Raw genomic sequence first — 21574 nt, forward strand, 5'->3', positions numbered from 1 at the left:
ACCTTAGGAGTTGGCATTTTGCAAAAGTTTTTTTCGTTTGCTCTAGATCTTTTGTTTGGCCTTGGGTGTGCATATACTTTGGCACAAACTCATGACACAACAATCTCCACTTGAGTAAAACAGTAACAAAATGATGTGATCTTGAGAGTGAGGAGTCTTGAAAAAAAAGGTTAAGAGAGTTTTCTGTGTCTTATGGTGTAATATGCAGCTTCTTACTAGGAAGTAAACTTTGTTGCAGGAGTGTGACAACCTTTATATATTTCTTGAACTTGTGACCAAAGGGTCGCTTGCATCATTGTATCAGAAGTATTCTCTATTTGACATTCAAATAAAGTCATACACAAGACAAATCCTGAATGGATTGAAGTATCTTCACGACCGGAAAATCGTCCATCGGTAAAACACTCAGTTTATTTGGCTTGTTATGACATGGACAGGCCTTGGAGTTTGAGGAATAACAATTAACTTTGTGGATACAGAGATATAAAGTGTGCAAATATACTGGTGGATGTAAATGGAAGAGTTAAGCTTGCTGATTTTGGTTTGTCAAGACAGGTTTGTTGATTTTGTAAGAGTTTATTATTTTTTGTAATAGCATGCTTACAACTCTGGTCTGGGAAGACAGGTTTGTTTCTTAGGAGTTGAGTAGAGAATTGCTGTTCTATTTTTTCACTTTTGGTGTAATTTGTTGAATAGATATCCCAGCTAGATGAGCTAAAATCCTGCAAAGGAAGTGCATATTGGATGGCTCCAGAGGTCAGTCAATAACGTACACAAATCTGCACTTCTATTTTTCTATGTATGGGTTTTCTTTTTCTAGTTCACCATGTCAGATGATTGTTTCACTTCCATCTCAGAACAGAAAATAATCAAATTTCTTGCAAGTAACATCTTGTTGGTTGGGTCTTCACACATTGGCACAACAATACTTATTCTGTGCTCAGGTTGTTGACCTGAGAAGACATAGTTGTTTACTTTGCTCAGTTTTACCACTCTTTAAGTAGTTTGAGTTTGAGTTGATCGAGTTATACGATAAGCTGAAAGTTTATATTGGTCACTTTCATCTCAGAAAGTTAAAAAACAAAGTTCTTGCATGTAATATTTTGTTGGTTCGGTCTCCACATTCCTATTGTTTGTTGACGCAATAGTGACTTTTTGTTCATAATCAGGTTGTTGACCCAAGAAAGACCTACAGTTACCCATCAGATATCTGGAGCTTGGGTTGCACTGTGCTCGAGATGGCGACGAGGGGCCTACCATTTGGTGGCATGGAATGGGTATACAGCTTCACTATCATGGAATAAAGAAGTACATTACTGTGCAATATGTAATTGATTGTCTCACATGTTGCAGCTGATTATGTTTCATTTTGTGCCTTCAAACAGTAAGAACTTGTCATCTTACTTTTCTTGTAAGAGAGTGAAATTCTGTCCAAGGCCACCTGAATGCCAAGTTATTACACAGGACTCTTATTGAGGCTTGAGAGTAGGGTTCTTTTGAATTGGCTGAGAAGTAGGTGCTTTGCATTTTGGATTATACAGCTAAAAATTGAAATGCTTCTTATGAGATTGGACACATTTGATGACACACTCTTGTTAGGATTGAATAAAAACAATTATGTTAGATATGCTCAATGCCCCACATTTGTGAGGTGCCACTAATGATCCATGGTGCTCAATGTTATAAGGTCCCCATTATGAGGAGAATCCATTGAACCCCGATATTGGTAGGGTCTTGACTACTATGCTAGATGAGGTGTATGTGACAAAAATAGGGAGGTAGTCTATGTTGGTCCAAGCCTATGGGTTAGATGGAGTAGTTAAGTTGGTAGCAACTCTAGGCACACTGCGTTGAGTTGCAAGATTTGGGAGTTATCAACAGGTAAAGGAAAGTCCCTAGAATATCCTTATCTGATTAGCAAATGTTAATAATATGCTATATTGGTCGTGTTGGCCTACTATCTTTGCAGGCTATAGAAAGGAGACCCCCCCAAGATTATGATCTACCCACGAACGTGTCACCTTTGCAGTCTGTAGAAAGAAGACCCTCCAAAATTAGGATTCATCCATTTACCCAATCAGAGTTTATCTAGCAAGCTTTAATAATCTCAGCTAGATCTAAGTTTCATTGTGGAAGCACGTGGGCACCAAAGCCATCATTATATTACTTTTTTTGCAAATAAAGTTAATTTAGATGGCTCTGAGCAGAGCTTGGATGAGGAGTTTGAGATTTCATCTATTAAAACATGTGGTGTACGGAAGGCACAAGAGGATGCTAAAGCACTTGGCGGTGATCTAGGTCCATGCAGGTGAAGTAGAGTAAGAAAGTCAACACAAGGATTGACATATAATAGCTATGTAACTCATTGCTATGTATACATGGCTAAGGTTATGCATGATGTGGAACCTAGCTGTTTTGAGGATGCAGTGGGTAATGAGTATTGGGATTATGCTATGGGCAATATGTTTGCTTGTGGGTATTCGAAGCAAGAAAAAGGATGCTACTCTGCCAATTGTTTGGACTAGTGAGCTTGATCAATGTTTTCAAACATTCATAGAGATATGAAATAGGGAATGGGGACAGGGGTAGTGATGGAGACAGAGACGACAAACCCAATGAAGAGGGATGTTGAGATAGGATCGGTATTAAAAATTGATTAACTTTAAAAAAAACTTATTTTACTCATAATTCATGTAGAGTATCAAAGCCAAGATATATAATACACAAGGACAAATCATTTTTTGACTTTAAAGATATCATAAATTATTATATGACCAGTCATGATAAATTGAGTTATAACTTACAAGCTAGTTAGTTATAAACGCATATGTCGTAAAATAGTGGACAGTAAACTAAGCTAGAAGAACATGCCAAAAAGACTATAAATATGAAGGCTACTAAAGACTAAAGTCTAATCTTAAGATTGAAGCAAAATGCCAAAATGGCCCAAAGGACAACTGCAAGTACAAGTATCAATGGCGACATCATTGGTATGGCATGACGGTCTAAGTGCCAAGATATACATTTGTCATTATAAGCAAACTAGATCACTTAAGATCATCATGATCTAAGGTTGCCCCAACTCCTCCTGAAGTGCCAAAGTCATGATCACGTGTGCCATGAATTGCTACATCTCCCTTAATATTAGAATGTGTCATCTCTTCTTGTTGCATCTTCCACTTTTTTGTGAATGGATCGAGCTTTGCTGTCATACTATTACATAATATTCATAAATTAGCACTAACAAATATCAGATTCTTTGCCCTCTCTATACCAAGACGGTTAATCTTCTTTGAAGTAATGTAAGCATATGCACTCCACAATTGCTCCAAACTAGAGGAGCTAAGTGATGTACTCAAAATATGGATAGCTAGGTGCTGCAACTCAGGACTATTTGAACCATAGTCCTCCCACCACAAGCTGCCCGAATCTTGCAGTGATCCTTCTGTGCATCCCCACAACCAAAAGAACCTTGAAAGGTCCTATAATATGAAAGTTGGTTTCTAATCTTTTGTCTAGTACCATGATTAGGTACTAGACAAGATACTATTAATCTCCATGCATCCATAACCTTTGTATCATTCTCCTAACCCTTGCCTTGGAACTCTGGATTCACAACAAAAGCAATTGTATGGATGGGGGAGCTATAAGAGTTCCACCTTGTCACAACCAAATGGTGTATCTCCTCATGCCTAATCATTTGGTGCTAACTCTTGAATTTTTTTAAAATTCAACCTATCCATGGCCTCGCATATGTTGCCAATGCAAGGTTGCATAATATCCATGACTCTTAATAAATGCACAATAGGAGATACCATAGCATCTATCCGCTTTACATCATTCAAAAAAATTGAGTATTTTCTCTTTCCAAGCATACGATACCTGTAGGTGTATTTGCTAGTAGTGATGAGGTAAACTCATCACTAAGAAATAATTACCTGAAGACACCACTACATTTTCTCATTCTGCCTAGCATTAGGAAGTTAAAGAGAAACGTAGTGTTAGAGTCTTTTAAAAGCATCCTCTTTGACTTCAGGAAAAATTGATGGCAAAGAAATTGGTGATTCAAGACAAAACTAACCATTTGAGCTTCTTGCTCTATGATAGGTGTAATCCATGAGAGGTTACTAATATCCTTCAATAGGTAAATTAAGTAATACACATACAATATGAAACTGTGATGTGGATAGTATCCTTGGATAATAGCATATGCTGCCTTGTTTGCAGGCTCTTCATCTACAACAAAGCCCACAACATACTTTGGGCCAATAAGCTCAATACATGTAACCTACTTTGATGCAAGTATATTACCGACTTTTCTGTTTCTGATGCATCATATGAAGATATGAAATACATTTCCCCATGGGAATGAGCGACCATGCCATGAATGGATTACCTTCATGTATCACTCCAACCATTAACAATCAAGGAGACTCTATTTTTAGCCCATAGGCTTTTTCTAGTCACTGTTGCTTGCTCAACAAGGCGCTTCTCCTCGTCAAGCAAAGTGGTGCACAAAAGTCTCTGGGGATGAAGGCACATATGAAGGACCACACTCATTAATATTCTTGCACATAAATTTAAAATACTTTTGACTTGGCCACGAAGCTTCCTTTGCTTCTCCAAGGTCACATTAGGACAAAATTGCACCTCTAAATTTGGATCGTGTTGAAGATATGATCAAACCTAATTATGGATAGGAGGAAACAAGCAACAATCAATGTTCCATATTTCAATATTTATGAAACTTTGAAAATCAATGAAAATTCAAAATAGAAATTCTCGGTTTACCTTATTTGCTCCACTAGTTTGCTTGTATGGGCAAAGCTTGCAAGTCCAAGGTTATGATTCTCTGCTACTCAATGGGTGGTCAACATTTACCTCTTCTCACCATGACCAATCATCGAACCTTCTACCTCGATCACTGGCATAATGAGCGGGATTGGTAGATGATTCCATTTTAGGGCTGAAAGCTGAAAAATTAAAAATGGCTAAAAATAAATGACAAATGGTTGGTTACTATTGCACCAATGTTGCATGTTATTGATTTGAATCAACCTTTTGAGGTTTATACTTATATGAGTGATTATGCTATGGGTGCTGTCCTTCATCAGGATGGTCAACCCATCGCATTTGAGGGATGTAAGCTCACAGATGCCCAAACATGTTACACCACTCAAGAGGAGTTGTTGGCGGTCATGTATGCTCTTAAAATCTGATGTCATTATTTGTATAGTGCGTGATGCATTGTTTGGATTTGCTGAAATACCTTTGTACCACTTTAATCTCCATGGCTGAAAGACGAGATGGATGGAGCTTATGTAGGAATTTGACTTCGAGATTTGTTCTCAAAAGGATGCAACTACTATGGTTGCTGCTGCCCCTTATTCAGATTTCCAAAGTTAATGATTGATTTCTATCTTTCACTCAAAGGGCATTGCTAAAATGATCTTCCATTTGTGATCAATCCAATCTCCGTGACCAAAAGACGAGATGGATAGAGCTTATGCAAGAATTTGACTTCGAGATTCTTTATTAGTGATCGAGACCCTTAGCTTATTGGCCGTTTTTGGTAGACGGTTTTTCAAAACTTGGAAACTTGATTGTCCATGCCATCTTGGAGCATCCTTAGATCGATGGGTAGATCAAAAGGAGAAATCAAACTATGGAGGATATGTTGTGTATATACGTCTTTCGTAGACAATCTGATTGGGAGCGTTATCTTCCTTAGATCAAGTTTGCTTATAAGAGTGCTAAGTATTTGGCTACTAGTTATAGTCCATATATATGGTTATGAGTTAAAACCACCGATTATTACCATCAAGCTCAAGAGAGTGAAAATGTAGTCCATGTCAACTTTTTGCATGATATATAGAAAATGTTGATGATTGCGAAGGAAAGCATTAAAATGACCTAGGATTGTGCCACGTTTTAAGTGAACCAACATCATACTCCTTGAGGGCTCTAGAAGGGCATGTGGTTTTACCTTAAAAGTCCCAAAGGGCTCTAATTCAATGACTGCTAGCAAGTGCTATAAGTTCTACAAGGTATTGCGATCCTTTTCAGATTACCAAGAAGATAAGTAGCGTATCCTATGAGCTTGACTTACTTTTGGACATCTGAGTTCACCCTATGTTCCATGCGAAGTTGTGTGAAAGAATGACTAGGGCAAGGTGAACTGATTGTTTGATTGAGGAAGTTCCACAGCTCGAGGATACCGCTTGGTATATTGCACTCAAACCTGAACTAGTCCTTGACCATAGGACTAGATGATCCCGTTAGGCCGTTTATGCTGGGGTATTTGGTTGGAAAAACCACCTGGAGGTGGAGGCTACTTGGAAGTTGATATGTTCATTAGTTGTTTTTCCCACTTCATTTTTGAGGATATTATTGAGGACAACAATCATTCATCAGGGGGGAAGTGTTACATCCTTGGACATTCGGATGGGCACTAGTAGCATTGGTCACATGTCATGAAGTGACTCAGTGCAAATGCATTGACACTTTGGGGCTAGGGTAGTTGAGTCATATTTATAGGACTCAAGGTCCTATTGTGCACATTCATTGTGCGATCAACACTCTTGGACTCTTGCCTACAGGTAGATGCATTTGAATGCTGGGACGGTGTGGGCTAGTGGTATGGGACGCTAGTCCTTGGGATGGGGTTGTGACTCGGAGTGCTACTTGCTACTAGGCTTGGCGGTGAGCCTGTTTGGCTCTATGGTTGGAAGGTGAGTCAGATATCCAATTCCTCTATAATTGTGGATATAGTTTGTGTTGTGTCTTATGTGTAGGATCCTAGGTGGGTGTTTTAGGAGGGTTGTTAGATATGATCAATGCCCCACCCTCGTAAGGTGCCACTAGTGATCCATGGTGCTCAAACTTGTAAGGCCCATTATGAGAAGTCACCATGTGTGAGCGTAGACATTGGTTGGGTCTTGACATCTATGTTAGATGAGGTTTATGCGACCTGATGGTTGTAGATAAAAAAAGGTGATCTATGTGGGTCTAGCCCATGAATTAGATGGTTAAGTTGGTAGCAACTCTAGACACACTGGATTGAGTTGCAAGGTGTGGGAGTTAAACATACAAGGGAACATTCCCTGGTTGATTATCAAAGGTTAATAATATGGTAGGTTGGCTCTAGAACTGTGATCCATCTAGTCACCTTGTCAGAGTTCATCCAGCAAATTTTATGTTCTTCACTTACAATCTATCGAGATCACTATCTAAGCTTCACTGCGGAAGCACACAGGTGGGCAGAGTTGTCATTGTATCACTTTGTTTGCAAGTAAAGAACTCTTGGTTCTTCTCTAATGTGCTGTGTACTCTTTATTCTTTGTTCAAATTCTGTTTGCTGAATGGCATAATTTTACAACTTCAAACATTTAATCATTAGTCAAATATGGATCCAGTGACCCCATGAAATGTCCTAGATAATGTAGTTACTGTTAGTTTCAATGCAGCATTCTCCACAAAGCTAAAATTTTTGTCTGCAAGTTTCATGCATCTAATGCTGACCCAGGCAACAGCCTGATCTCAAAGGCAGATATAACTCGAGGAATTAATTACACAACTGGTCAATCTCAATTTGTCTTTCATGACATGGTGTTGATATGCCGTCCAACATGAAGACCATTAAAGGGACACTGGTTCTGGTCAAAGCTTGACAACATGCATGCTGGAAATATCTTTCAATTTGCTCAATTTTATTGGACACTCTTGAATTTGACAAATGGCTATGGATGTTGCTCCTCTCCTTGTATTCGACATATGCAAAATAGTTCTTCATGTTATATAGGGGGTGCCATTGATGGGGAAATGACATTTTCAATTTGCTCAATTGTATTGGACTCTCTTGAATTTGACAAATGGCTATGGATGTTGCTCCTCTCCTTGTATTCAACATATACAAAATAGTTCTTCATGTTATATAGGGGGTTATACCTACATGTATCTAGAATTCTCAAGTGTCAGCTTGTCTCAGTCATTCAAGATGTTATATAGGGGATTATACCTACATGTATCTAGAATTCTCAAGTGTCAGCTTGTCTCAGTCATTCAAGATGAGAACATTCCAAATCCCAGGCTGCCTTTTATCAGGGTCCGCAGATTCGTCACTAAGATGCAAGCATAGTTTGACAAAGATTCTTGCATACATGCTCCACTAAATTTGGGTGAGCACATGGCGGGAAACTAAACACAAAGTTGTAGAAAATATCTCATGACTAGATTATGTAAAATGAAAAATTTGCTTCAAGGGATAAATTCTAGCCATCTGTCATTGAAGGCCTTTTCTTGTTTCTGATGTATCGAATGCCTCGTTTTTGTTTTCTAACAGCCCAGGTTGGACTTGTTTAATCCAACTCTCTTTCTTTCCCTTTTTATATAGTATCATGCCCTTTGGAAACTTGGGAAAGGAGAAGGACCACCAGTACCTGAAACTCTCTCTGCAGATGTAAAGGATTTTATCCGGAAATGCTTAGAAGTCAACCCAAAGAAAAGACCAACAGCTGCTCAGTTGTTAGAGCATTCCTTTGTTCAAAATAGAGGTGGAACTGGCCTGACTCCCAGAAATTCATTCACTCAAGAGTTAGGTGCTGGCGAACTTGAGCCTATTGCAGAAGAAAGCTCACTGGAGCGAAGGACAAGTGCAAGTAGTTAAGGTTTGTGACAGGTACAGAGTATTTCACATGAAAATTGTCTTTGAATATGTTTGCATGTTGCAAACACAAAATTGGGGACAAAAGTTAAGTTTAATTTGTAGTGTACATTAGGGACATAGTTTTCTGTGTAGACACAGTAGACTGGTTATTTTGCATTCTATTTTGGCATTGAATTTCTCCTTTTAAGTTTGACATGAACTGTCTGTGGCAGGATCTCCCTGCAAATTCTCAGATTTAAAGGATGTTGTGACTGCTGTGAGATACGAGTTCCGCTGTCCTTTTGTTCTTGCTGGGGCATCTACATTGTACAGATCACAAAGGTAAGTTTACCGAGGGCATGTATGGTGCCCTTACAACTTTTGACTGATGTATGCATGTGAGCTTTGAAGCTGGCAATCAGTCACTTTTATTCAAGAGCCTGTATTTTGGATTTTGACAGAATATTGTGACCTAATGGAGCATCAAGTAAATCAGCGGTTTTTATTGCTCTGTTCTTTTTGCGGAGTTGTCTCCTGAAATAACTTGGTCGGCTAAGTGACTGTAAGTTTCTCTTTCATGAAAAATTCTTAGCTAAATCAGCTGATGGATATGTACACTTATTATTCATCATGTTAATGATCATGGTTCCTTTTTCACCCCCTTGAGCACGGAAACCTCACATGTGTATTATCACTTCCATCTTCTAAATAGTGTGCCAATGGTGGCTGTGAGTGTTATTATACAGTTTTGTGTACAGGGCATCCAGGACCCCATGAACTTTATTAAGTTGTCAGTGTGTTTGACTGCAAACCGTGAACTTTACGCCTTCACATGTGGGAACAAAGTCAATGTTAGTTTTTTATTTTTTGGTGGGTGTTGGGTTTTTTTTTTGGGGGTGGGGGTGGGGGTGGGGTAGAATTAGGTGCTATCCACTTTATAACTTAATCCCTGCGTTGCAATCTAAAAGGTTAGAGCAACCATATGTAATCCAAGGTGTAGGCACATTGTCTCAACAGTTATTCTGCACCCCTCTTTTCAAAGAGTTCAAGTTCATCCATTTTATAACTTAATCTCTGTGGTGCGATAAAGAAGGGTCCTTGGCAACCACATGTAATCTAAGGTGTAGGGCAAATTGTCTCAATAATTTTTCTCTCCCTCTTCTTTTTGGAAGAGCTTTTCAAGATTATCTAACAATATTTAGAGCATTACAAGCTTTTATCTAACAGTTTACTTGTTTTTGAAGAGGACAATATGTATATTCCCTAAATTACTTGGATATGTTCTTTCTCATGATTGTAGAATGTGTAGTAAACAATGTTTTTTGACAATTCGAAACATTTGGAGGTCATTTTTAAGGCCTTGTAAGAAATAATCTTATATTATAAGTTAAAAAAAAAAGGGAAGATACCCTTATGTCTACTTGACAAAAAACTATTGAAATTGCAAAAGGTGAATTTTGGTAAGGTGTTGAAACTAGCAATATTTTTTGTTTAGCAAAAAGGTATTAATGTTATTACACGACACTTTTTGGAGAAGTTTGATTCTACTCTCTTAACAATCTACCCTTTCCCAAGGGAAATTTCGTTGTAGATTTGGTATTTGAATAATTTAAATCAAACACTTGAATAGGTAGAATTGCAAAAACAAGGATGAGAATGGGCTTCTGAAAGGCCAACAACCCTCAAAACAAAATTTGAGTCACTTAAATCAAACATTTGCAAATGCAATATTGTCAAAACAAGGTTAGAAAGGCTTGGTGCCATTTGTTGTAGGTTGAGGCCTTTAATTTTTTTGGGTGGTTGAAAGTGTTCTGTACATGTGCTTTGAATATTTTAGGCATCAAATAACACAAGCCCTTTTTGTCCCTTTTGTGGTTTCTAAGTCTCTGGGTGTTTTTAAGTGATTCCAAATCGCTTAGGGGGACTTTTGACCAATCTAAATTTGATGGTGATATTAGCATCATGGCTTAAATTTCATGATGATATGAATCATATTTAAAAAATGACTTGTTGATATTAAAAAACACTTGCAAAGATGAAGGATAATAAAAAGTAATAAGGAGCATCTAATGCAGTAAACAAGGAAAAAGGCCATGTGTAATCTCTTACACATGGGAGAGCTCTTGCATGCATTGTAGTGCATGGAGGTTGGTTGAAAAGATCTTGAGCAAGTCCTATGAAGAGAAATTGAGCGAGGATGACTTCATGGAAGTGGGGAGTGTGGGAAGAGTAGGGATGATTCTAGATAGCTTTGGATCTTTTAGAGGTAAAATGGGCTTTGCATAAATAAATGAAGGGGAGTTTGAGGGTGGTGAGAAGGAATTAGTCTTACATTTAGTAGATGTGTTAGCAAATGAGGCATTGCTTGACATGAAGAAGATAACAAGCTCAGAATCAAGGTTAACCCTTAGCTAGGTTTAGAAGTATTGGTAGGCTGCCTAAAGTAATGGAAGATGTATCCTTTCTAACAAGCTCAGAATCAAGGTTCATGCCAAATTTAGAAGTGATTTGGTGTGTTTAAATTGGTAGGCCGCCTAAAGTAATGGACGATGTATCCTTTCTCAACACATTCAAAGGTGAAGGCTTGGTTGTTCAAATCTACTAGAGAGGTTTAAGTGTTCTTTGAAGTGTTTGATATAAAAGAAGACCTAAAGAAGTTGTTGTATGGCATTTAGGTATATGTCATGGCTTGGTAGCATGGTGAGACATATAAAGATGGCCTTAGAAGGAATGTTCAATGTGGGCAAGTTTTTCATAACTCCTTGCTTACCTTTAGAATTTGTTGTTAGGCATTGCTATTGTGTTTGATGAGCCCTCTACATTCCTCTCTTGGCTAGTTCTTTTATAGATAGGATTTGTGTATTGTGGAATATTGAAAAAACCAATCCAAAATAAATAAACATGGATGTTTCTTTTGGGGGAACTTAAAGACTTGATACTTAGAGCAAGTTTATTGGAGCCTACTTCAATTCAGGCATGTGGGGCCACTACTTTAGGGAATGCCCTAACGCACCAAGAGAGGATAGGACACATTGGAAAGGCATCATGGGTTGAGGTCGTGTAGGGGGAAAAAATGGTTGGGGCAGTAACGGCAATGTTGAAGCACAGTCATCAAAGAATGAAGCCAATTGCGAAGTAAAAGGGTAGAGTTGTTACCAATCAAAAGGTTGATTGTCCCTAGTAGCACAATGGTTAAGTCGGCTATGGTTAGGAATTCCTAAAGCAAATGACTAATCCTAAAAATAGTAGTAGAAGAGGAAATGCATTTACACAATCCAAATGAGAGAGAGAGAGAGAGAGAGAGAGAGAGAGAGAGAGAGAGAGAGAGAGAGAGAGAGAGAGAGAGAGAGAGAGAGAGAGAGAGAGAGAGAGAGAGAGAGAGAGTGTGTGTGTGTGTGTGTGCGCGCGCGCGACAAAACAATAGCAAGAGATAGAAATGACACCAAACCAATTAAGAAGCAAAGGAACAAAAACAATATCATTTCTACAGTTGGTGAAAAAGGTAGTGGTTGAAGTAGAAAACGTTATGCTATTTAAGGCATTTGCAAATGAAGAATTAGATGAAGTTTCTAAAGGGTTGGAGCCAGAAAATCCCCCATGTTTGACATGATCATAATGAAAATGATGAAGCATGTCTAGAAGAATGTAGGAGAATATATTTGAGATGATTGATGATTATTGGGAAAAGGATAGTCTCTAGATTCATGGAAAATAATCATAATTAGTCTTATTTTCATGTAGGGAAAGCGCAACAAAATTGAGTCGTTAGAAGTTGATCTCAATGATGAGCATGTTGTACAACATTCTACTAGAAGCATTAATTAATAGTCTTGTCCCTTTCAAAGGCATGCAAACAAATATCAATATGGATGCAAGAGTTTGCTAGCTAATGTATTGAATGCTCTTATTGTAGTGGATTGGGAAAAAGCCTCTAGGTAGAAGTTAGTATTCATACAAATAGGTGTGGAGAGGTCTTTTCATAGGGTGAGCTAGACATTTTAGAATGGGTTTTGAAGGAAAAATGCCCAATTAGGATAAAGCCTCTGGGTAGAAGTTAGTATTGATACAAGTATGTGTGGAGAAATCTTTTAAGGTGAGTGAGATGTTATTGCAACAAGTCATTATAAGAATGGGGTTTGAAGGAAAAATACCAAATCATTCCTTCCTCGGTTGCACAATCTAAAGCCTATATTTCTCCTAATGGTGCATTGCTAGATTATATTAGGTTAAGAGACGTGTGAGGCAAGGACATCTAATTATTTTCTTCTTTTTGCTTTTGCGAATCCTCTTCTTTTTTGTATGGAGGAAATAGCTATTGGTGGAAGGTTGGAGGGTAAAAGGAATAGAGGGAAATAACTTATGGGTGAAGGTTTTGCAAATGACTTGCTTGTGATGTTGAAAGTTGAGAAAGGAATCTAGATAATGCATAATTGTACTTGTATGGTGAACTTGTAGGATTTTCAATGAATAATGCAAAGTCCTCCCTAGTATGTGTATTGGAGGAATGATTAGTGGTAGAGGTTGATATTTAGGTATTTGGGCTTCCCAATAGAAGTAGAGAGAATGAGTGGGTCATGGAGAAGATAAGAAATTAAGATATCCATGCACCACCATGTGGCCGTTACATGTTAAGCTTAAGGTGATTAAGGATTTTATCAACGTGTAATTTCATTCTACACGCCATTGAGGAGTGGAATGCAAAATAATAGAAGGGTTGGGTTCATTGATTGGTAGGTTTGTATGGGGTACAAAAGAAGGCAATATGTATCTTGCCCCCAATTTTGATGGCAACCCGCAAGGTGAGAACCAAGGCAAAGCAATTTTGTCAAGTGTAGAGATTTAGGTGGTATGTGGTTATTCAACATTTAAGAGGAGAATGGTGCATCATGCATCAATCTACTTAAGAAATGTTGGAATCAATAGGTTCCATGGGCTCAAATGCTCATTGATTTGATTCACAAGACAAATGATAATTTGTCTTCTTCACAAGGCCTTATTACTTGTTATTTGTCAACTAAAGTCATCATAAAGCTCAAATGGCAAGACATGTGACTTGCCTTATTACTTGTTATTTGTCAACTAAAGTCATCATAAAGCTCAAATGGCAAGACATGTGACTTGCAGATTCTTGGAAAAGAGTGCTAGACAAAGCAGAATCGAATGAAAGAGGGAGGGATATAAATCTTGATGGAAACCTTTGTTTGCCTATCCTTTGTTTGTAGGAGGAGTTGGTAGAAGGGGAATGTAGTTGGCCAAAACAGGTTTTAGCAAAGTTGATCATTGGTTTGAACTGAATGGGACTATCAAGACTTATGAGGTAGCTAAATAAGTATTGTACTCATCTAGATCTTGTAGCGTATGTTGGCATGTGATAGTGGAGGGTTTTACAATTGCTAGGAGTACATAAACCAATTTGAAGCTATATGCTTCTCTAAAGATGGGGAAAAGAAATGTCCTACAAGTTCTAAATGCCAAACCAAATAGGCGGCTAAGGAAACAAGGAGTGAATTTGAAAACAATACGTAGAACATGGGGAGAGTATATAATAGAGGAAAATTGGAAAGAAAGTTTGGTTAAAATATGGCCTCTCAACTTATGTCTTAGGACAACCTTTACTTGGAAATTAGTTGTGAGAGCTATCATGATTGGTGACAATCATTGGACCGTACACATTACAGATCGAAAGTGTCATTGTGGACGATCTTTATTTGGAAAGTAGTTATGGGAGCTATCATGATTGGTGACAAGCATTGGGCCATACATATTACAGATTGAAAGTGTCCTTGTGGAGAGAAAGAACATATTAAACATCTATTTTGGAATGGATGAATCACTATTAGAGTTTGGAGAGCACTCTTTTCCATTTTGGACTTCTAAACTCACAAAATCAAGATAATCAATTGTGGGTGCCATTGGCATGAATGAAAATGAAATGCTAAGGTTACAAGAGCTACTATATAATTTAATGACACGAGAGAGAGAGAGAGAGAGAGAGAGAGAGAGAGAGAGAGAGAGAGAGAGAGAGAGAGAGAGAGAGAGAGAGAGAGAGAGAGAGAGAGAGAGAGAGATGTGGACACACACACAAACCACCCCCCCCCCCCCCCCCCCCACCTAGTTGTGCTTGGGAAATTGGCAACCATAACCATATGAGAAGATGGCTTTTCCTTCATTTACAGACGAGGAGGGTTTGATGTAAGGTTTTATGTCTTGTTACAATGCATATTCACAAAAAGAGTTATCATGAAGTTTACTCAAATTGATAGCCTATCTCATGAAAGATAATGCATTAAACATCCGATATGATACATGCTAGAACTTCTACCTTAGGTATTTTGAATAAACTATTACAAAGTGAATATGTCAGAAAATACTACTAGTGATTTTCATGCTTCCATGTAAGTGGTGATGAATTTGTAAAGTTGGATGAAAGAAAGCTTGTAAGTAGAATGAATGTTAGCATGTCGTGAAGGTGCTATTGCTCACTTTTTACTTGGGATTTTTTGCCCTCCCAAAGACCAAGTCTAGATTATTGAGATCAATTTGCAAGGAATGCGCATGTAATCTCTATTGTAATTACCTTGAGACATGAATAAATTTACTTTGTTGTTGAGCATATCACATTATAGGGCAATTGTAGACTTTTAGTAGGGTTGATAATGTAATGACAAGAACCTAGTTTTCATTCAATAGGTATAAGCATATTGCTATAAGAAAACTAGATGTGGATATTTTAATTATTGAGCTAACCCTAATCTTGTTAAGTGGAGAGGGTATGAACTTGAGTGATGTAATTAATTGATAGTAACCTTGTAAAAATGCCCTTCAATTTGGTGGAAACAAGGTGTTTAGTATACTATTTTGTCTTTTTTACTTTTGCTACTTTGAAATTTGTAACTATGCCAAGGACCTACCCTTGAGCATTTTAAATGAAAAAGGTCTACATGGGAAAAGATTGGCAAAGTAATAAGATTTTTTTCCAAATGCTTTAACCTACCATGAACTTCATCCTTTTCAAATAGAGAGCCACTCTAACAATCCTTAAAGTCATTTTTTAATATATTAGACTTCTACTTGGGAGATGGTATCATGCACCACAACAACGCCTTTTCAGCTATTCTTATGGTGTCGTGGTTTTTGAAAATGTAAGCCAAGTTATCAAGACATCACGAAATGTTTAATTTTGGATCACACCAATGATTTCATATCCTATTTCAGTCTTGTTTATCCAATGATCATGGATACTATCAATAGTTCCATGTCTCATTCAACTCTTTGAGTGTATCACTTAATACAGACTCAATTTTGGAGTTGGTTGCTCCAAGTTGAAATATCTTGTGCATGACCATTTTCCAAAATAAAACAAGATAAGCATTAAGAGATCATATATTTGAACTTGGATTAGGTATAACAAAGTTTATCAAGTGCTTGTACATTTCCTTAATTTATTTCCTTGTGTGAAGGAACTTGTTTATTTATTAGATTGTCATTTCTTTGATAAAAAGTGTGCATGTGTGCGTATGCTTGCGCTGTGTGTGTGTGTGATCACATACTATACTTTTACTCACTTTCATCTTGCACCTAATTGGATATTAACACATATTCCTTTTACTCAAGGGAATAGACAACACATGTAACCCTTTTACTTAAGGGAATAGCCGACAAATACACACTTTTCAGCTTTTGGATCCAACTTCTTTATTAACTTATTAGGAACATGTATATATGCAATGCATCTAAACACTTTAACATGTGACAAATATGATTTCTTACTAGTAAACTTCTCCTTTGGTGTCACATCATGCACCTCAACAATGGAATTCTTCAAAATTTTTTAATGTGTATGTTATTTCTTTCAACAATACCATCTTGTTGCGAAGTACATATGAATATAGACTACCTTTGAATTCCATGCTATTTCAAAAAATTGTTGAATTCAATGGAGAGATACTGTCCCCTCTATCTAACCTTAGACACTTCTTGTTTGTTTCTCAAGCAAATTTTTAAAATGGTGAAAGTGAGAGAATATCTTGCCTTTTTCCGTCATGAAATACACCATATCTTCTTGGTATGATAATCAATAAAGGTTACATAATACTCACATCTAGCCATTGATGTAGGATTTGTAAGACCCACAAATCTAAATGTACAACATCAAGTAAATGCTTACTTGTATATTTATCATGAGAATATGCATGTCTTTTTTGTTTTCAAAATTAGTATGCTTCACACATTTTTTGCATCTTAGTCACTTTGAACTTAGGAAAGCCTATCATAATTTCATGTGGTTGTATATTCTTCAACCATTGTATATTTGCATGACCAATACAATTTTACCAAATATCAATATTAGCCACTACTCTTTCATGTTATGCAAACATAGGAGACTTCAACTCGAGTACATTTACATCCAAGATAAACGTTCTTTCCACAATCTTTGTCTTTTACAACTAGCTTACATTCATTCTTGAAATCTTATACAAAATAGCCATCCTAATTGGAGTTTACTTGCAATACCTACTCAATGATTTTTTCAACAGAAACCAAATTCTTTGTAATGTTAGGCATATGTGGCGCATTAACTAAACACTTAGTTTTTCCACCATGCATAGATAATGGGACACTCCCAACATGAGCAATAGGATGCACGAAATCGTTATCTATTTTCACAAAACCACACATTTCAAGTTTTTTCATTTCTCTTGATTATTCTCCATGAGATGTTATATGGTTACAGACACTTGAATCCATGTACAATATCACTATTGACACTTCTACATTCATTATATTCGTCATGTGCTGCATAACAAATAACTTCTCATTATCAACCTGATTATTAGTAGATGTATAATTATTATGTTGTCTTCTCCCATTTCTTTTATTTTCACATCTTCTCTTTTCTAGATAATTATACATAATATAAGCTTGCTAACTATAATTATAGCATTGTTTGTTATTATATTATGTGTTATGGATGTCATGTCCTCTACGGGTTTCATGGCCTTGAGACTAGCCTCTACTACTTGTATGTTATTGATGTTGTGAGTCATGATATTGCCTATGATTTTGCCCATAATAGCCACCACTGCAACCTCTACCATTATGACCCATTTCTCTACGTGTGTTAAGAGTAAAGCACCTATTCTAAATTGTTCTTCCTTTGTGATGAGAATGCAATATATAATGACTCCATCTTATTAATGTATAATCGTCACTTCCCCCCGAACAATTATATTTTCCCTCATTTATACTATCATGAAATCTTTTCAAAACACACATCAATTCTTCCTTGTGTGTACTTATGAATATTGGAATTAAGTTCCACAAGGATTGCATATGAATTCCCATAGGGATCGCACGTGAACAAATTCTTGTAGGGACGCATGTGAATAAGGAGTTAATAATATAAGGTTTTAAAATAAAAGCTTAGAGAGAAGATAATAAGGAAAAAGTATAAACTACACACAAACCTTTCGCATAGAACTCCCCTCCCAAACCCACATGAAAATCACCCCCAAGAAGAGTTGCATACACGAGATGATGCATGCAAAGCGTGTGGATGAGGGAAAGAGTAAATAATGCAAAGTATGTAGAAACAAGTACCATAAGGTTTTTAAAAACATTAATCAGATAAAAAGAAAAAAGAAGTGGAACGAGAGGTGGCCTAATTTTCGCTCCTAATCAATGGTGCATCTTCCCCACTCCACCCACCTCACACCCCTCTAATTATGAGGACATTTTGTACTTCCCTTCCCTTAAATTGACACATGGATATTTGACTTGATGACAATTAGATCTTTTACTCTCCTCTTCCCATAGGTTGACACATCAGGCATCCCCTAACGTAAGCAAAATCCCATCCTCTATTCATGAGGATATTTTATCCTAATTCTCTCCCAATTGGCATGGATTTTTGCTTTAAAGATAATTAGATATTTTATTCTTATTGTGCTACAGGTTGACACATCAAGATCCATGATGTTAGGAGAATCCCCCCCCTTGCATTCTTCTCCCCTATAAAAGGAGGACCAATAGAGAGTAATTGACAAGTGGGGGATAAGTGAGAGCAGAGCAATACGAGAAATAGAGGCGCAATAAAATACTCGAGCATTTGAGACAAAGTGATAAGATGAACTTTAGATTTCCTGACCATAATTTGTATCCACCTTCTTTATCTCATCCTAATGACTTCTTTATCTCGTCCTACTACTACTTTTTTCTCCATCCATCATGCCCCCGCACATGAAGGTCAATGTGTCAAACAAGGCAAGGCTGTCCAACATGGTGGGCCCATCATCAATGACACTTATAATAAGAAAAATGTCGGCCAATGATGATATGAATTCTAGTGCATAAAATCACATATTATACGCTTAAATATTCAAGAAAAAGTTAAATAATAATAGATTATCTATATGTATGATATTTTTTTTTCTTAAGGAAGAAAAATATTGTTAAAATCACTCACACATGTATGCCAAGATTTTAGCTAGCAATTGCTTAAGGCATGCATCAAGCATGAGTAATAATACATAATCAATTAGATAAATTCTTCAATTTATATCCTAAGTTGCTATCATTTTAAATTTCATCTCATAGAAAATGAAATGTTTATGCGCATCTAATGATTAGAAATTATGTCCTAAAGATCCTACTAATATTAACTAAATCACATGCTATGTAGAACTGATGAAAAGTTAGGATGATCAACACCTCATAAAATGCATATATTGGTAAAGGCATGTAACTCTAGCTAGTGGTGCATGGATAAATTACCAAAAAAACTAATAGTTGGGTTTCTACTTAATTTGATATGACTGCTTGGATTAGAAAAGTGCGGTCATATTAAAGTATAGATCTCCTTTTTTAGTGAACAATAAAATTTTGCTTAACTAGAACTAGTTGGTTTGGTTATGATTATTGGCTAATTAATATGGATTTATTGTCCAATGGAAGTGCATTAGCCATAATGAAGGCTAATTGTGTAATTATTGCTTTTTAAAGATGTCTTAGTCTAGTTAAATTCATTTTTTGGTTCAAAAGACGAAGGTGCACCAAGATGAATATGGAAACACAAGAAGTGCAAAAAAGTCCTAAATCAAGGGAAAGGCGCAAGTCAATACTTTTGTAAAAGAGCGCAAGACGCACCATGATTTATTCTAAGAGTGCCATGTTCTTACCCGTGCAATTTGTAAAGGTAGATGGGCGGTTGGAAGGAAGCTAGGAGGACAATGGAAAAAAGGGCATAGGTCATGGTCAGCCATATAAAAAAGGAGAGGATCGCCTAAAAGGGATTTAGGGTTTTGCATATAAAGTTGAAAAGTGAATGGAAAGCTCATTCTTGTGTGTTGCCAAAAGGAGCTCTCCTTTTCTTCTTTCTCTTTTTCTTCTTGCTTGCTTAAGCTTGCGCTTGAGAGAGGGAGTGTGAGAGTGAGTGCGTGAGGGTGAGGGACCGTGGATGAGAAGCTCTCCATCTTCTCCTCTCTTATACTATTCTATTCTCTTCTATTGTCTTACTCGCGGTAATGGAGCTTGGAGCGTGGAGCTTGAGGATAGAGCTCGCTTGAAGCTTGCACTTGGATCATGGAGCTATCGGAGTGCTCGGGAGAGGAGGCGACTCAATCGGGCGCGGAGGTAAGCTCACTATACCCGTAGAGATGGATGGCACATCGGCTATGTGAGACGTAGCCATTAGTGCTATGCTTGGAATGCTTGAAGCAATAAACGGTCCGTGGGTCTTGGTGATTGATTGCCTCAACATTTTGATTCCGTTGCTGGGACCAACAAATTCAAGACTTGAGCATTTGCGCGCTTCAAATCCAGCATGGAAGTAGGGTCTTTCCTAAACCGGTGCTTGAGGTAGATAGGTAGGAAGTGAGGGAGTTTGAAGAGGTATTCGATCTCCTTAGCAAGTAGGTTTTTGGTTTTTTAGATTTGGATGAGCAGGTTGGAGTAGTCTAGGTATTCTTTTTATGATTTTTATTTACATTTAGGTAGAGTAGGAGCAAAACAGTGTGAGCACAAAGCAAGGTCTTTGCTGCTGTATATCATGTTGAAATAGGGAAAAGAAGGGCAAAAAAACAAAATTCTGGGCTAAATACTGGTAAGAGGAGCATGACTAAGGTGAATGTAGACCTGGGTAGGGCAAAAAGAGGCCAAGAGTAGCAAGGAAGACCTTATTTTGCATTTGAGAGGTTAAGGATAGCTTGAGAAAGAGAGAGCTTGCAGGTCCAGGCCTCCATCAGTTTGATTAGAGCATTTCAAGACTTCTAGTGACATTCCGGTATGGAATGCCCTTGGCCTACACCCCTCTTTGATTCCCAAAAGTTCTGGTAGCCACTAGCGACATCTGTCCTATACTTTTTGGGTAAATAAGTGATCGACACGAATTTTGGCCAGCGGAATCGGACGCCTCCCATAGTGTCCAATTCCCAGAATCGGATCGGGCGACCTGTCCGACTCCCAGAGTCGGATCGAGTGACCTGGTCCGACTCCCAGAGTCAGACCACTCGGATAAACCTACCTGGTTCGATTGGACGCCCCATCTGATTTTGAAAATCGGACAACCCATAATCGAACACACAACCTGTCTGATCGGACACTCAACCCATCCAATCACGACACTCGGATCACAAAATCGAACCAACCCATCCTATCCAATCGGACATACCTGACCAATTTTGAAAATAGAATATGCTAGAATCAGACGCATGAAAATTGGACACGCGAGAATCGGTTGACCAACCATCTCGCGATCGGATACCCAACCATCCAGTCGAACATCCCATTTGTGCAGTCGGACGGATACAGTAATTGGATCACTCTTTGGTTGGGGACTAACCATTAGACTCGGACCTAGCCCGCCGGATCACTCTTCGGAATTCGACCTAGTCCAGTCGGCGGACCGTTTGACTCTGAAAGTCAAACCAACTA

The 21574-nt window shown here is 37.7% G+C and overlaps 1 protein-coding gene across 4 annotated transcripts in view; it reads left to right on the forward strand.

The window, feature by feature from the left end:
• The window catches only part of LOC148013596 (mitogen-activated protein kinase kinase kinase 9-like), a 33773-nt gene extending 24472 nt beyond the window's left edge, over positions 1 to 9301 (forward strand). The window contains exons 5-11 of one of the 4 annotated variants that reach the window (XM_087667615.1): positions 239 to 396; positions 480 to 555; positions 697 to 756; positions 1170 to 1277; positions 8393 to 8677; positions 8878 to 8986; positions 9106 to 9301. In XM_087667615.1, the coding sequence (XP_087523741.1) occupies positions 239 to 396; positions 480 to 555; positions 697 to 756; positions 1170 to 1277; positions 8393 to 8665 (675 nt within the window). In that variant the 3' untranslated portion in view covers positions 8666 to 8677; positions 8878 to 8986; positions 9106 to 9301. The remainder of the gene's footprint in view (positions 1 to 238; positions 397 to 479; positions 556 to 696; positions 757 to 1169; positions 1278 to 8392; positions 8678 to 8877; positions 8987 to 9105) is intronic. The other 3 variants (XM_087667617.1, XM_087667616.1, XM_087667618.1) reach the window with 3 other exon arrangements.
• Positions 9302 to 21574: the final 12273 nt, after the last annotated feature.

Source organism: Lygodium microphyllum, chromosome 26 (assembly GCF_053477565.2).
Source record: "Lygodium microphyllum isolate KBCC chromosome 26, Lygodium_microphyllum_v1.1.10, whole genome shotgun sequence".
NCBI lineage: Eukaryota > Viridiplantae > Streptophyta > Polypodiopsida > Schizaeales > Lygodiaceae > Lygodium > Lygodium microphyllum.